Below are 17,735 nucleotides of genomic sequence, written 5' to 3' on the forward strand. Positions count from 1 at the left end.
GACGAAAGACAAACGTGATAGATGCTTTAGCTCATTGTAAAAAACTCAAATGGAAGTGGGCTGGCCATATAATACGAATGAACAGTACAAAATGGACTAGGAAAATAACAACCTGGGCAGGACCTATCAATAACAGAGGTCAAGGGAGACCAAAACAACGATGGAGCGACGAGATTTACAAAGTAGCAGGCAAAGACTGGACGAAAAAGGCAAACGACCGAGAGGCATGGAAAAATTTGGAGGAGGCCTTTACTCGTTAAGAGGTCCTTAAAACAAAAATAAATAAATTAATTAAATATATATGTAATCACATGAACTTATTCATAATAATAATTTAATGAAAAAAAAAATGAAATGAATTATTTATTTTAGTGTGACATGTTTATTCATATTACTTAATATTATTATACAAACTATGATTATGGAATGATGCATGTATGTAAAATTAAGGAAATAAAGAGGCTTTTTTATTTTATTTTATTTATTTATTTATGTGTACCAAATTTCATCTTATTTGGTCCAGTACACTCTAAAAAATGAAGACCAACTAAGAGCAGTTTCTTCTTAGTTGACGTTAAGTTAATTACAACAATTACGATCTTATATTTTAAATCAAAGAGAGCTGATTACTTAAAACAATAAGTGTATCTGTGATTGAACTAGTAAAGTAGGTATGTTATTAATCCTAACAATTGTATACTTTGCATCTATTATTAACTTGTTGACATAATTATGTAACGTAGGTTGATTCAATAAATATCAAGCTTAGTTGATCTTGCTAGGGTCAATTAGTTAGCATAATTCTTTTTCATGTATATATTGAACAAGATCTTAATTGGCTCAGTTACATAGCAATAGTAATCAGAATTACCTTATTCGAAATGTCGAAGTCCTTGTTAGGCTCGTATGGAATCAAGATGCTTGATTACGACTATCAAAATATTGATAGGGCCAACCAAATTTTTTTTAGAGTGTAGTTTCCGAGAAAATAGGCTGTGACAGACGGACAGACAGACAGACGCACGAGTGATCCTATAAGGGTTCCGTTTTATCTTTTGAGGTACGGAACGCTAAAAATTAATTATAAATAGGGTTAGGTAGTTAAAAAAGTCAATAACCAGATATATAGTGTGTCAAAGGACTGTCTAATTTCAAACATAGATAGAATCATACTATCTTTGTCTTACACTAGTACTAGCACCCAAAAGAAAAGGATGGGTATAGTTTTGTTTGATCCTATTTACTGACAAATTGGTTTGACCAGCTAAAATTCTGTTTTTCTAGCCAAGGGTGGGCAATGCCCTTTGTACCTATGTATAATGGAACACTCGCCATTGATCACGGACGTCATGGTATCAATTTGACTTGATGGAAAAAGTCGAGCAGCCTACGCGGCCATAATTCTACCAATAATACAAGTTTGTCATAAAGGGCTTGTTACACTTAATAGTACAATAAAGTACCTACTTACCATAAAGGGCCGGAACAATTACCGCCGATATTTGACGTTGGACAATGATTTACTGGCGATATTCCAATTGCAATAAGCATTTGAGTCGAGGGCTTCGCTAACTAGTAGGCATGTCTACGTATAGTACGTATCAGAGTCTGTTCGGAAAGAGACGAGTCGTGGAATGTATGGGGCCCAATACATTCCATGACTCTTCTCTTTCCGAGCAGAATAACTCCGTATAATTGTATAGCATACGACTCAGTTGTGCTGCTTGAGTCGTAGCATTTTACATGTAAAATTGAGCCGATGTCTGGTGACCCCATGCTTTTTGTTAAAGCTTCATAATGCAGTGTAGTCTGTGAGTTTGAACGAAAAGTCATTGGTTATTACAGATGGTTAAACATCTCGGATCTCCGAGATATCTCCCCGAGGTCCTACTCAACATCAAAGGTCTGATAGGATTCCTCAAGGAGTTGGGCTGGCTGGTTTAGGCCACCCCTACCCCCGTCACAAAAATAGGCGCCAGTCGTCCAGCTTGGGAAACCTGTCGCCCGTAGTAGTTTTATGTTGAATTATTATACAATATCACAGATGTGGGGATCATGTTACTCTGGTTTGCTCTTGCACTCGCGTCGTCGGCTCGCGTAGCAATACCACGTCTGCGCGGACGGTGTGGGAGTTTCCTCCTTCGGGATGAATCAGTGACAGATTTTTTAATAGCCCTCAATCTTCGAGGAATGCGTACAATTGCCAGATATATCGGAGCGGACAAGATGTTCATAATTATCTGAATATTATTGAGCATACTGTAGCGCTGAGCTATATCTCTTGATTTAAGTAGAGATTGATTGGATAGTATATCAAATCTAAAACAAAGATACAAGTACATATGATTTTTATTTATCAAAAAAGAGGCCTTGTTAATATATACCGTGTCCCCACAAGAGGCTTCCATAATTGAGCCAGGGGTATGCACAAGCATAATAAGCGCATTTAACACTATTATTTTCATTCATACTCTAGCTAAGTCCTTCCCAAGTAGCATGGAAGTGTCGGCAACATCAATATAGCAGCCAATTAAGAACTTAGAGTGATTTAAGGGACGTATAAGAGTGTCAGAAAAGATTTAAGCTGTATAAAAGGTACTTTACAGACATTATACAGCTCAAGCTGGATAAAATCATTATAAAGGATTCTGCGGAAGCATGGGGTGCTTTATCAGAATATAAAAAATCTACTATAAAACTAAAAGTGTTGTGAGAGACTACAAGCTAATTCTATCGTAAAAGCTGTATACAGGCTGTATTGTAGTAACACTTGGCACTTTTAGCTGTACAAAAGTATCTGTCAACTCCGTTTTAAAACATTAAGTGTTGTGAAACACTACAAGCAAATTTTATCGTAAAAGCTGTATACAGGCTGTATTGTAGTATCACTTGGCACTTGTAGCTGTACAAATGTATCTGTCAACCCCGTTTTAAAGCTATTTCTTATGGCGTAATCTTACTCTCCTATAAGAATAGTAGTTGTATAATTTCTGTCTGTAAGGGTATTATAAAACCAAATGAATAAATGGCAGCTATAGTACAGCTTTTTTCTGTATTACTGATAGAGTCGCTTATAACAATCTTTTGGCGTAATTTTACACTCGTATAAGTATAGTAGTGTAATGATTTCTGAAAATAAGTGTATTATAAAACTAAAGGAATATATGACAGTTACAGTACAGGTTTTTTATTTGTTATACGGATCTCTAAAGAGAATTATAACTTATGTACGGAGAACCGAAATACAGCCAAACGAATACAAATATTCTATTGTAAAGCTGTTTTAATTACAATAGCTGTAAAAGACACTCCATTTATTACACAGCACAGCTACTAAGATTATAATGCTCTCCAACTATCCTGTAGCCTGTTTAAAAATTGTCGCCATTTTACAATAAAAAAAAAACCTATTTGTAAATATAATTAAAGAAATACTTGCAAATATTTAGCAGACTAACGCCGTGTTATGATTACCAGCTAAAATAAATTGTTTAGCCTTAGAATTAATATTTATAAATATTTTTGATACTCTAACCTTAAAAACAAACAGTAACTTTACCGATTTTTGATATTTTCCTTATGGTTTCTCTTTGTTATTTTGCAGGCGCGTAAATATTTTGCCAGAAAAGATACACAGGTTCACAATAAATAATAATCCGCACTTACCAATAATGTAATATTCCATTCAAGTCCTGTATAATATTTACTTTTACTTTTACCATCCACTATAACACTTTATTGTCGCCATTACTATATTACGAATGAACAAGATTAAGACATTCTAGTTTCTTAAATGATTATTATTCTCTTGTAATTCTTTCTTATAACTCATTTAAAACTTATATTCTTATATCGTACTTAATACTTATAAGAGATTATCTGTAGTGTTAAGGTTTCCTGTTACACCGAAATATAGCTGTAATGCAGCTATTATGCAGCTTATGTATTGCTTATACAGCTACTCTACAGCTCTAATAACGCCAAAGGCTGTATAATTTGGGCCCTTTTTTTACTTATAAGGGCTGTATAAGCGCTTATACAGCCTTTGTACAGCCTAACTGTACAGCTTATAGTATACAAATAAACTTTAATACAGCTTATATACAGCTTGCAATGCTACTTGGGTTATCAGCGTCGTATTAATTTGTCTATGGCAATAGATACAAACATAACATGAATCAAGGGAATGTGTTTATGTTCCCCTGCCATGGGTGTTTCGATAGATCAACTGCAGTAATTAATTAGATAAAGACGTATGCTGAGCTTATCTTGTTTACTCAGGGTAACTGATTTGGGGATTGTTCATATTGATGATATGGATTGTAGGAAGCATGTTGTATATATTATTATGCTATTTATCGCCCGCGGCTTTCCTCGCGTCGAAGTCGTTAGAGTTAGACCAAGATAAGTCTGCAACGATTTTGGTAGCATTCGCAGTGCAAGTGTTATTTATACGTCATCATTTTATAGAAGTTTGACGTTTAAAACTACACTTGCACTGCGTTCCAAATCGTTGCAGACTTATCTTGGTCTAACTCTAAAATGTTCAACGCCTTTCAAAAAGAAAGAAAAATGTTACGGAGAGATCTGAAATTTTAAGATCTAAGCTAACTTTGCTCCGGTTTGAATACAGTGGAACCTGGATAATTGCAATCTCATCAAGGGACCGGCCATTTTTTGTCAATTAACCAGGTTTTTCATTTAAGCAGGTCGTGTCAATTAACGAGGTTCAAAAAATCGTTGTGTCAATTATAGAGGTTTTCATTAATAGAGGTTGCGTTCTGACAAATTTCTTTTATGGAGGTGCAAATAACCATTGAAAGTAGATTTACACGCTTACGTTCTGGGTTTCTGGTCTATATACATATAGTTTCTATACTTACACTACATTAATTACTACTTTATTTTCTTATTAATCAATTCAGGGTTTAAAAAAATCCCTTGAATTGTAGAAGAAAGTTTTATTGGAATGTAAAAAGCATACTTTGTTTTTGATTTAATAAAAAATATTTCACCTACTACAGGCTGTGATAGATAATGTGTAAGTAAGTATAACGGGTTAGCACTGATTGACTAGCACGTTATCTTTTCGCGGATTAGCAAAGTAATATTTTAGTTTTAATTAATATGGATTTCCGCAAAGTAACGCCTGATTCTATTCACTATGTGATATACCCAATAAATAAATTGAATTCTGGATGAAGATATAAATAAAATGATCATTGCTATTAAAATATTGTTTCTGCTGTCTACACCTACATTATTTCAATTAAATACAGAGGTAATAAGTAAGACTCGTTTCAATAATAGAGGTAAAAAGGAGAGCAAAAATAACGGATTTTTTTAGCACAGTGTCAATTATAGAGGTCTTAGTTGCGACGTGGTCAATTACAGAGGCAAAATTACGAAAAGCCCTAAAATCTAAATTGCAATTATAGAGGTTCCAAAATTTCAATTATAGAGGCCTTTTGGTCTCAAGGGACCGGGACCGGACTTTTGGTTGCAATTATTGAGGTTTTCCATTTATCCAGGTGCCAATTAACCAGGTTTCACTGTACATAGAACGAAGTGAGGGAGTGTCAAAATGAACGTCAGATTTTCTTAGAAATTTAACATTAATGATAACACCGCCTCACTTTGCCATTACAAATATTGCATTTGAGAGTTATATTGGTCAGACCAGCCATTCTCAAAGTGTGTTCGCGGACCCCTAGGGCTCCGCAAGGCGTCTGTAAGGTCTCCGCAAAGAAAAAAAAAACAAAAACCAACTCTTCTATGTCTGGTTCACGGTTGGTGACGAAAGACAATTTTAATTTGGGGCTCCGTCAAATATTTCGCTTTCCAAAAGAGTTCCGTCACTGGAAAGACGAAAAATTCGTTTTTCAACGAATCCCCATTTAGGTACAAGAAACGAAACTATAAAGTTTCTCCGTGTCGCTCCGTCTGTGTTGAAAGAATATGTGACGTTCTCAATCAAATGGTACCACATTGTCGCTTGCCATAGGACGCTCTGACAAGTTATTTGTATAAAGATACAAGCAAATTTCGTATTTAAGCGACAAAGTGGTACCTTTTGATTGAGAACGTCACATATGATTAGGATTGTTTTTAATGATCTAAATCATACACACGAGTGCCTGACCATCAATACCATATATGACTAAGTAGACACTTCCAAGTCCATACACGCATAAATGACAAAATCTGGTCCCGTATAGAGCAAGTCACGTACAATTAGGGTTACCAGATGACAGGAATTTTCCTGACATGTCAGGAATTTTGGCCTTTTGTCAGGAATGGGGACGGAACACGAACATGTCAGGATTTTTTTGAATTGATAGACTTTTATAAAGTACCTTTTTATTTACTTAAATTAATCCAAAAACATTGTAAAAAAAAATGAGATCCACTCAACTTATCAATAACTTCGTAATTATTAATTAACAAATCTTTACTCAAGCATACATACATAGATGTTTTAGAAATCGAAAGCATGTCTAATATTCTCATTTGCAAAGAAAATCGCTAACGGCTAGACCCCCCCTTCCTCTTCAAAAATATGAATGTCAGGAAAAATATTCGGAAATCAAGAATTTTGTCAGGAAATTCTAAATTTGTATCTGGTAACCCTACGTACAATGGTCATACAAGAGGCCATCTGTTTTCATCGGTAGCGCGATTTAGTGGTAGGGCTAGCCAGTATAAAGTGATCTTGATAAATTTTATAACTATTGGAAATGGCTGGGTTGCATGCTCGCATACTTCGACCTAGAAAATGCTCCCGGGACTGAATATGTATCCCGAGAATAGAGAAGTTCCGGTTCCTGGACAGATTTTGTATAAAAAACCAGTACCTAGAACACACTTCGATCTTAAGGGGCCCACAGATTACCAGTTCGTCGGACGATATCAGCCTGTCAGTTAAACGCAAAAGGTGACAGTTCCGAATAACTGACAAGCTGATATCGTTCGGCTAACTGGTAATCTGTGGGCCCCTTTATATCCTTGAAATAAAGTTTACGAAGTGCCAATTTACAGTGTGAACGATGTTATTCAACATCCAAGTGTATTGCAGCCTCACCAATGCTCGGCAAGCGTGTAGATTGTCTCGTGTTCAACATTTTCAATGGTTGTCATACAAAGCCGCTCAACAGCTGGTATCCTGCGCTTTGTGCGCGCGCGTGCGTTTGAATCTAAGTTGATTTTGCATTATGTATGTATAAATGGCATTCTATAAGACGACTTGCCCTGTAGATAAAGTTTTATGCTTAAAATACATATTACTCTTTAGGGCCGCAGTTTCATTAAAAAAATATAACTTAAAACTATCTTAAACATATAATATACCTATGGCAGTATATTAAAATCGTAATATTTATAAGCAACTTACCTATTGCCTATTGTGTATCATCTTTGTAATGCTGGAAAATATTGTCGGGAGTGTACTAGGACTGCATTGGGACATTTGGTTTATGTCTCCTTCCAAAATATCTTCAATATTCCAGTCATAGTCCGTTGGCTCAGCGACCCAAAATGAGACTTGGCCTCCGACACAAGACAGCGCCACTTTTCTCGGTCCTGTGCGACCTCTCGCCAATTGTTGAGTCATAGTAAAGGTCTTCGCACACTATATCAACTCCACGCCACTTCGGCAGCACCTCTACTCACACTCTTGATGAGTAGTCAACTAGTTGATCCACCCAATGGTCACTAGTGGGCAATGCGTTGTCAACGAGTGGACAACGCGGTGTCAACGAATTAGGCCGCCAAATGGTTACCCGTCACGCGTCAGTCGCAAACGCATAGTCGTTGCGGGGACGACGTGTGGTCAATGCGTGGCAAACGTGTCGGAGTTGACCTTTAGTGTACGACGCGTAGACCACACGTCGTACACTACTTTAATATATTTTTTGAAATTAAACCTAGAAATTCTGACATAGGGCTTAAATTTCAATATTTGGCATAGAATCGAGTCGCCGTTGAGTTGTTGTAATGTGCGAAGACCTTTACTCGTAATAGTATTTAGTGTAAATATCATTTGATAGCGCGACATGGCGTAGGTACGCGTCCAAAACGTCCCGCTAGGCGCGCTCTTCAAAATCCCATACAAAATGAGATTTAACGCAAACGCGTACGTCACGCTGTCGAAGATACACTAGAAGCACTACCACCAGTTTTAACATTGACATATTCACTCACGTTTAAGCAGAAGTAACTTACTTTCTATGCATCTCGCTCGTACTCACATATTAGTGCAAGCGAGATGTATAGAAAGTAATTTACGTAGACGCGAGCGTATCTGTCAATGTCAAAACTGGTGGTAGCCGTATAGGGGTTCAGAGAAGTATTATCCTTTAACCATATAACCCTATTTTAGTATCTTTTCGCCCCGAGTTTGTAATAGCGGTGTTCATAAAAGGCGCAGTGATCTGCACATTCTGCGATGCACATGCATTTGTCCATTCACACGAGAACTTCCGTAAAACAATACCTGCCATTATATTAACCTAGTTCTTCAGAATAAAATCGTTTTCAGAAGGCCAATAAAAAGTTGATAGTATCTGAAATATATTGCCTGTTTTTTTCTTAACATATTAGAGGTCTTAATTTTCTATGAGTTTTCAGTAGGTAAGTATTGGCAACTCTTAAAAGTTTTGCATTTTAAAAACGCTTTGCCTTAACGGACAAATCACCAATTTTAGATAAACAAAGAATCTTTTAGATAGCGACTATTTTAATTTTCAGACGTCTCAGTAGCTGTGTGTAAATAATAAATATGTATTGAATATTGCATACAGGGACCTGGACAACGATGGCGGAAGGGCCTTTCGACTCCTCTTGTTCATTTTCAGAGTTGGTGCAATTAACTTACCATACTAAGTTTTATTTTGTCCACAGCGTGAATCAGAACCCGAACCCGAACGGCAGACAGAATCCGGGCCCGAGCTGCGGTGCGGCTGGGGTGCGCTGCGACCGTGCTGGCTGCAGCGGTTCAGGACCGCCAAATGGGCGCTTTTCTGGCTCTGCTGGGCCGGCGCTGTCCAGGGTAAGTGCTTACAGCCCCATTACTATTAGTTACTTAAGAACCCGAACGGCAGACAGGCCGGGGCCGGCGCTGTTACGGGTAGGTTGCCCAAAGTTACTACCAATGGCATGGCGCTAATGCATGCTTGCGAAAAAGTTGGCTGTTTCATACATTTTGGCTAGTCCATTTTCTATGGGAAGGTAAATTTTTTTTCTCGATTTCGGGGTTGGTCTCATAGTATCAGATAGTATAATCCCAAAACCTCCCTGGCAACGGGAATGCAGTTATTTTTTAGCCATCCTGTATATAGTAACAGCACCAGTCATGGGTCATTTAAGAGGAAATTTGGAGTATTTATGATATTTCCCTTGTACATGTAAATGGTCTTCCGCTTAGCGTGTTAAAAGATGAAAGTCCTATCCGCCTTTCATGTTTTAGGCGTGTTGTATCAAAGATACTGCAATGAGTTTCCACATAATTAACAAATTAAAACTATGCTTTTTTTCTCCAGTCATGGACACCAAAGCTCCAGTAATGGGCCCCCGGTAATGGACGTGGATCCAGTAATGGGCCCCCTATAATGGACATTGCTCTATCAGTATAAAATATTGAAATGGGGAATAAGTTATGGCAAAAAAATCAATTTTTGGTATAAGCTTTTATCGCTGAATGTATTTTTCTTTCCACAGCCAATTATTATTGTATTCGATTCATCGAGACAATTCTAATATACCCAAACACAATTAGTTAGGGTTTATTGCGATAAAGTTCCCATGGCCACCTCTTGTCTCCTTCATCAGATCAAGTCCATGTTATCATAATGTTGCATTATCATCCGATTTGCATACTTAATTACGTACTTACACAAAATTTCAACTGAATCGGATATCGAAAAGTGGGTCAAATTCAGCTACCAAGATTTGACCCACACTAACTAACAAGGCAAGTTAAATAAAAGTTTGGAAAAACGATATTAATTTATCCTAAGTCCGAGAATACCTCCTGGCGGCTTAGCCCGGTCGCGTTTTTATCCCTTGTCACCATGCCTGTCACGCTCTAACAAGTATGTAAGTGCGAAAGGGACGCGCATAGTGATAGTCGATAAAAATGGAACGGTGCTGAGCCCGCTGGTTGACATATTTCGTAACTACATTTTACTTCTGTATTGTTTAAAACATGAAATTATGGCATGGCAAGCATCATTATGTCAATTGTCCCATCATAGGAGGTATGCAGTTTTACAGCTCCTATAATGGGATTGGGCCAAATACCACTATTTTTTTACATCTGTGAAGTCACAACATAGTGTGTTGTATACCTTATCTCATGGTAAATGCAATTAACAAAACACATTCTAGTTTTCATCAAGTATTAATTAATTAAAATTTAATAAATTAACTCACCTCTCTTAGCGAAGTTGTTAAGAATTTTTAGTGATATTTTTTTTCAGTGGCACGACAACTTTTGGGTTGACGCACATTTCTTAAAAAATAACCAAATTTAATAAAAATTCAAACATAATCAGCTCTAGGACTCTTATTTATGATAAAAATATATCCAGTGTTTATAAACTACTTTTATATACTTATTTTAGAGGGATTGTGTTTTTTTGTCCCATTACTGGTTCCGTGTCCATTATAGGGTATACTACTATAGTCATTTTACCGTGCAAAATGCTTCTAACACATGTATTGACACTGTATATTTTTTTCATAATCATAGACATGTACGAGTATAGTGCGATGAAAGTAATAAACGATACTGTCACTCGGATTTGCGTCATGACAAAAACTCCTATCATATGTTTAACTTTGAGCTTTATTTCATACACCTTAAGGTATCATTTACAAACACTTAGTCAAATAGGACTTCGTACGATTTTCATGTTGCGCTGTGATACTTTATGTACTACGTATTTTACAGAATTGTATTATTAAAGAATTGACTGTGATGAGTAGGCATTAAAGTTCACTTTCCAAATGAAAGTCAGAGCTAAATACGAGTTTTAGGAAGTAGAATAGATTTGCGTTTCACAGACATCACGCAATGCGTAAAATCGAATATGTTTAATCGAAATAGCTATTGGCAAATCCAATTGAAGGTTTTTGATGCACGAAATGTGTCACTGTGTCATACGGAAATGCTTCTAAATGGGACAGTTGTTTACGACAACGGAGACTATTTTACCCAAATATACTTGCACTTGTTTTTCGGAACTTATGTACGAAATATGATTTGATATTTACCACTAGCTTTTCGGTGAAGGAAAACATCGTGAAGAAACCTGCATACATCTGCGAAGAAATTCAAAGGTGTATGTGAAGTCCCCAATCCGCATTGGTCTAGCGTGGGGACTATAGCCCAAGCTCTCTCGCGCCTAAGTTCGGTTTCTGCCTCTTCAACACTCTTGCCTATTCGATCGATAGACAGGCAGATAACGAAATTTCGATTTTCGCATTTCGCGGTAGGCCACCTGTAAACAAACCGCCTTGATGCATCAATGTCATAGGGAAAACTTGTCAAAAACTGTTTAAGGCCTAGTATGTTTAAGTTACTCTATGATTTACTAAACAAACGAGTGCTGCACTCTGGCGGCAGAACATTGCAGTAATACTACCTATTGCAGGAGAGTGAATACTTGAGGTTAAGATCTCAAACAAAATAATGTTCGCACCAAAGCCACGAAACAGCGCGAACATTCGTAACTCTTGAATAAACGTAGTAATTAAATGATGACGTTAATTAGTTCCTAAAAACACCGTAAGGTCTGCACGGTAACTGGATTTGGTAGGGTTTGATGTTTGAGTTAGGAGTGGTGCAAGTAAAAAGCGGAAGCGTTTCAAACACTCTTTGACCGTGACTAAAAATACTTAGAGACCGTCTAAGACAACTTTGCATCGATTTGAATAGAATAAAGTGAGGGAGTGTCATTATAAAATATTTTTTTCCTAGAAATCTTACACCTTTAAACGAGCAATTCTAGTTTATTTAACCTATATTTCGGGGATCTCGGAAACGGCTCTAACGATTTCGATGAAATTTGCTATATGGGGGTTTTCGGGGGCGATAAATCGATCTAAGCTAGGTTTTATATCTGGGAAAACGCGCATTTTTGAGCATTTTTATATGTTTTCCGAGCAAAGCTCGGTCTCCCAGATATTCTGATATTAATGACCTGGAAGATGCCCGGCAAACGGAAACATGGTCGCCCTAAATCTACTTGGCGCCGTTCTGTGGAGCAAGAGCTGGGTGTATTGGGGATGGGGTGGGAGGAGGCTACCCAAGCTGCCCAGGACCGGAGTCAGTGGAAGAAAAAGATTCGAGCCCTACACCCCAGCAGGGGGTAACAGGATGGAAAGAAGAAGAAGAATGACTTCGCCATGTAGAGATACGAGTATCTTGGTCTGTCTGACTACAGATCAGAGATATACATACTTATTTACAAACAAATAGGTGATCTGATTTGTGCTATGAACTGAACAGCATGAGCTTGCACTCTTTGAATTTAGCTATGACTTTGGCAATTCTTCAACCAATCAGAAATTAAGTAATAAGTTAGTAAGTAAGTTAGTTAATAAATAAACAAAAATCACAAAAACCAGTACTCACATTTTAGGATGTGACTTTTAAGTATGGTGGGATTACTTGTTATAATGTACAGATGTAGTGCATAATTATTTTCCATCGTATTTTCACGGAAGGGTGGATTTCAAAATCCAGCGAAAACTTATGGTTCGGTCTTTATAAAAAAAACTAGTAGGTTGTGCGAGTTGCAACTTTTTTATATGTTTTTAAGAACTATTATCTTCATGTTCCTTCAATTACCATCTCCAATAACTTAATAGTTTTTTTTATATAAAATGTTTTATGTGTCTAAAATCATCACCGTCGACCGGAAAAATCTGAACCTTTTTGTTTGCAGTGAAAATTATAGCATACCTATCGTACGATTGCGATTTTTCTTTTACTTATATCTTTTCCATGTTGTTGTTTAACACATGAAAAAATATGCAATAATTCCTTCACCGAGAAAGTACATTTAAAAATATTTAAAATTTTGTCACGAATATTCGTCAACACCGTCATGGTAATGTCAATGTGAGCTTATCTCGGTGTATGAACAACGAAATACCGCTAAAGGTCCTTGCCCTATTTTTCACTTTAGTATAGAATGCCAAAAATGATTTCACTATAAAGTCACATCACTGAATCGTAAGAAATATTACGAACAAATTTGTAAAACGTAGTTTGTCACAACAGAGCCTCATCACCGTTATGCTTTGGTTTAAAAAAGTTACAAATGATATATTAGAAATAATTACTGAAATGAATGGCAAACTACATGAAGTTTATTGTGTAGCATAGACATTAACTACTATTATTCGTATTCTAGAAATAAAAACAAGAAACTCTCAAATCGTCAACACCATACCCGTCATCACCGGGAAAAAATTACGACCGGTGATGATTTCATGTGTATGGTGATGACGGTTCTCAAAAACTTTTCTAGTTATTTTGCTATAATTCATTATGAAATTAAGCTGTATGTTTGAAAAACGTTCTCTGTGTCTTCTAACACTATATAATGTCTACCTTATAAATGTAGAATAAATGTAGAAGAAGATATAACTATTTTTTTCACACTAGAGGATGCTTAGTTTTTATTTAACATTTTGACTGAAGTAGGCAAAATTTAGGTCATTTAGAACTTAGAACATACAAATGTTTTTTTTTTTATAATCTATTAATGTAAATCGTGCAACTTAGGGGCTGTCCATAAATTACGTCATCGATTTTTGACGATTTTGGACCCCCCCCCCCCTATAATCATCCAAAAATCATGCATCAAATGACCCCATTTCCTCCTACTTCATGCTACCGTCATCCGATGTCCAGACCCCCCCCCCCCTAATTTGAAATGACGTAATTTATGAATAGCCCCTTAGAGTCTGTAATTGCATGTTAGTCGTGTTAAAACAAAGTATTTAAACAAGCAACATATATTAAGTTTTAAGCGACCATAGGCTACGGTACTGGCTCACTATAGTGATGGCTTTATGTTTTTTGATAATATTATATTAATTGACGTATATAATTACAGCAATTAATAATTATACCATTGGGTAGTCACCGGACCCAATACCTAACATTTTGTAACTTATGACATGCATTACAAGTAGGGGTCTTGCAACTTATAAAACACTGATTATATATTAATGTTTAGCTATTAAACAACATATATATGGATTTAAATCATTATAGCTATTTTTAAAGTTAATTAATAAAACAACAAAAATACAAACTTGTGCAATGAATCAAACTATCAAAAAAAAGTAATATATCATAAAAATTAAGCTCATTGGTAAGCCAGTAATTTTATAATATGACATAAATACCAAGTTATGCAGTAGATAAAAGAAGATGCGGGTTTAAACTGATAATAAGAGTACAATATTGTTAATATGATTTAACATTGAAAAGACCCAAAAAAATAAATGAATACATAAATTGCCTATTTCGGAACATAAATTATTTAAAATTATACAAAAAAAATACTTGTTATATATTTATTTATATGAATAAAATGTATTTTTTATAATTGTCTAAAAATAATTTATGTAGCTTATGTTCAAAAACATGTTATTTGTAATGTTTATTAAAGTTCTAAAGTCTTACAATTAAAAAAAGTTTTTGTTTTTTTAATACTTTTTTAATACATATGTAAATTAGTTCCCAAATCGTCATTACCGTACATGCAGTGTCATTACCGTCTATAAAAGAGTCATTACCATACCATGGTTGTCATCACCATCTTGCGTTTTTATTTTCCGAAAGCGATAACTTCAAATATAAGCCACAAATGATTGTATAAATACCATACATATCCTCAATATACAGCCCCCCATTACTTTACCCAGCTAGAATCGTGTTAAATTAAACATTAAAAAAAAAAAATTTTTTGTATGGTGAAATTTTTTGTGCTGAAATCCACCCGGAAACGTATGAACGTGTCTTGCTATTTCAGTCAGTCTCGGTACAAAAAGTACCGAGGTTGATTGAAGTAGCATGACAAACACGAACGTTTCCGAGAAAATACGATGGAAAACAATTATGCACTACATGCGAGGGCTTACCGCGAAAATCGAAATTCGCAAATTGCGGGGATCTTTCTCTTTTACTCCAATAAAGGCGTCATTAGAGTGACAGAGAAAGATGCCTGCAATTTGCGAACTTCGATTCTCGCGGTTATAGCACTGCAACGACGTGGGTAAAGCGTTCACGATGCTCACGTACTTTGTAATGTAATATTGTAATGTTTAGATAGTTATTTCATCTCTGATATTTTTACTGTAGCTATAATATGGTGTTAATTAGTTTGTAATATTTCCGCTTAATTGTAAAACATGCTGTGTACACTTGTTTTGGATCTCGTGCTAGATTTAAGCCATAATGTGCAATTGTATGTTAACTATGATATTGACGATATTGTACGATATCTGTCTAGTGTTCTTAATAAAGTAAAATAAAAAATAAATTACTTAGTATCCAAATAACCCTCCGCCAGTCACTTGCGCCGTAACATAAAATTAGTATTCGGCAGTTTGCGAAAAGCATAACACAATGAAGACAGTGGTTTACTCAGTTACGCCGCGGAGGGCGAGAAATTTGTGACACATAATACAAACGATGTAACCGTATTTTGCAATGATGTAATTTGAAATTTTGAGGTATTATGCTATACCTCAAAATTTCAAAATTTGACAGTTTTTATACAGCTTTGATAATCTTAAGCATTGTGCGCAATAACATATATTTATTCCCTGAATACGGGGCAAAATGCCGCCCGCCCCGTATTATATCGCAGTGCATTAACACCGTAATTTCCCCAGGGGCACGGCGACACCGGCACCAGATTAACCTGGGAACCACTGTGCCCTATACACAAGTTACCCTATACTCCCTATAGCATAAGATGGCAGGTACTGGTGGCTGTCCTATGAAGATATCATTGCCAGAATTATTCTACAAGCTTATCTATCTAATATTAGGCTATCAAAAAACAGCCTTTCTGAATGTAGTGTGGCGAAAATATCATTATGTAATATTAGACTTTTCTCATCCTATTTAACCATAAGTACCTTACTGGTCTCACGTGAACGTCACGGTACATAAACTGAACGTTTAACAACCGTACATAATTGAGAACAAGTTATCAGTAATAGCACTCGAATATGCACAAATATGCATGCGTGGATAGTGGATACTAATTCTATTTAGAGATCCGTATACCTTATTTGAAGATTCAATCCGGAGGTCGCGGGTTCAAACCCCGGCTCGTACCAATGAGTTTTTCGGAGCATATGTACGAAATATCATTTGACATTTACTCAGTTGCTTTTCGGTAAAGGAAAACACCGTGAGGAAACCGGACTAATCCCAATAAGGCCTAGTTTCCCCTCTGAGTTGGAAGGTCAGATGGCAGTCGCTTTCGTAAAAAATCTAAACAACTTGAAACTTGAAAAAACTTGGCATGAATTTGCGTATCATATATTTGTGTCTGTTACTAGTTTTCGTTAAGACTAAAATGTTCTCGCGTAAAGAATATAATATTTATTTATGATCATTGTATATTAAGCCTTAATTTACATTGCATAAGGTGTTTAATTGAACAATATTTGAAACGGATGTAGGATATTTTAAAACTAATAATTTCAAACGTGCGTGTATCTCAGGCGTGAAGACTGAATATTCATTTTCTTCGCGCAATTGATTCGTTTCGTAATTTCTTTTTTATTACATGCATACCTTTCGCATGTTACAATTTTGCATATTTTTAATAACGGTTCGATTAAAGTGGACGACGCCTTTCCATACAAACGTAGTTCTTATTTTACTCTCTGGATTTTTACACAATTAAAAATATTTTGACTCAATTTGGTGTTCAGTCACAGTTATGCCCGTTCGTTTGATTTTTTTCTATAAAAGAGTTGGGAGGATTTTTCTATAAATAATTTGTTTTCCGCTCGTAACTCTTATAATAGGGGATCTTACTGCAATGTTCTGCCGCCAGAGTGCAGTAGGTACTAAACTAGCTAGTAAACCATAGAGTAAGTTATACATACTGTGCCTTAAACTGTTTTTTTTTTTTTTTATTGGAAAAAGGTAAACATTTGACCACAATCTCACCTGATGGTAAGTGCCGATGCAGTCTAGGATGGAACATGCTTGCCTAAGAGATGTCTATTCACTCTCGATTTAAAGAGATCCAAGTTATAGTGGACTGGGAATAGATTTGCAGGAAGTGAATTCCACTCCTTAGCCGTTCGCACGATAAAGCTGGATGCATAGCGTTTAGTGCGAATCAGTGGCAGAGTAACGACGTAAGGGTGAAACGCAAGTCCGCGTCTAGTCCCACGGTGACAGAACGGAGATGGGGGGATTAGATTATGTAATCCCATCGCACACTCCCCGAAATGTATCCTGTAGAATACCGATAAACAAGCTACCTTTCTACGGTGTTCAAGGCTCTGCAGTCTAGCCTCTACCAATCCCGCATCTCCAATAAGCTTCCTAGCGCGTTTGTCAATGGAATCTAAGGCGGCTAGCTGATACTTGGCGGATCCATCCTAAAGGTGGCTGCAGTACTCCATACACGACCGGACTTGAGCTACGTAAAGCTGAAGGAGCTGCCCCGGTGTGAAGTACCGCT

The 17,735-nt window shown here is 36.3% G+C and overlaps 1 protein-coding gene across 1 annotated transcript in view; it reads left to right on the forward strand.

Moving 5' to 3' along the window:
* The window catches only part of LOC134790224 (solute carrier organic anion transporter family member 4A1-like), a 96,979-nt gene that overhangs the window by 18,614 nt on the left and 60,630 nt on the right, over nt 1-17,735 (forward strand). Inside the window, exon 3 of the mRNA XM_063761058.1 lies at nt 8,899-9,046. Within this exon, the coding sequence (XP_063617128.1) occupies nt 8,899-9,046 (148 nt within the window). The remainder of the gene's footprint in view (nt 1-8,898; nt 9,047-17,735) is intronic.

This window comes from Cydia splendana, chromosome 4, assembly GCF_910591565.1.
Source record: "Cydia splendana chromosome 4, ilCydSple1.2, whole genome shotgun sequence".
Taxonomy (NCBI): Eukaryota; Metazoa; Arthropoda; class Insecta; order Lepidoptera; family Tortricidae; genus Cydia; species Cydia splendana.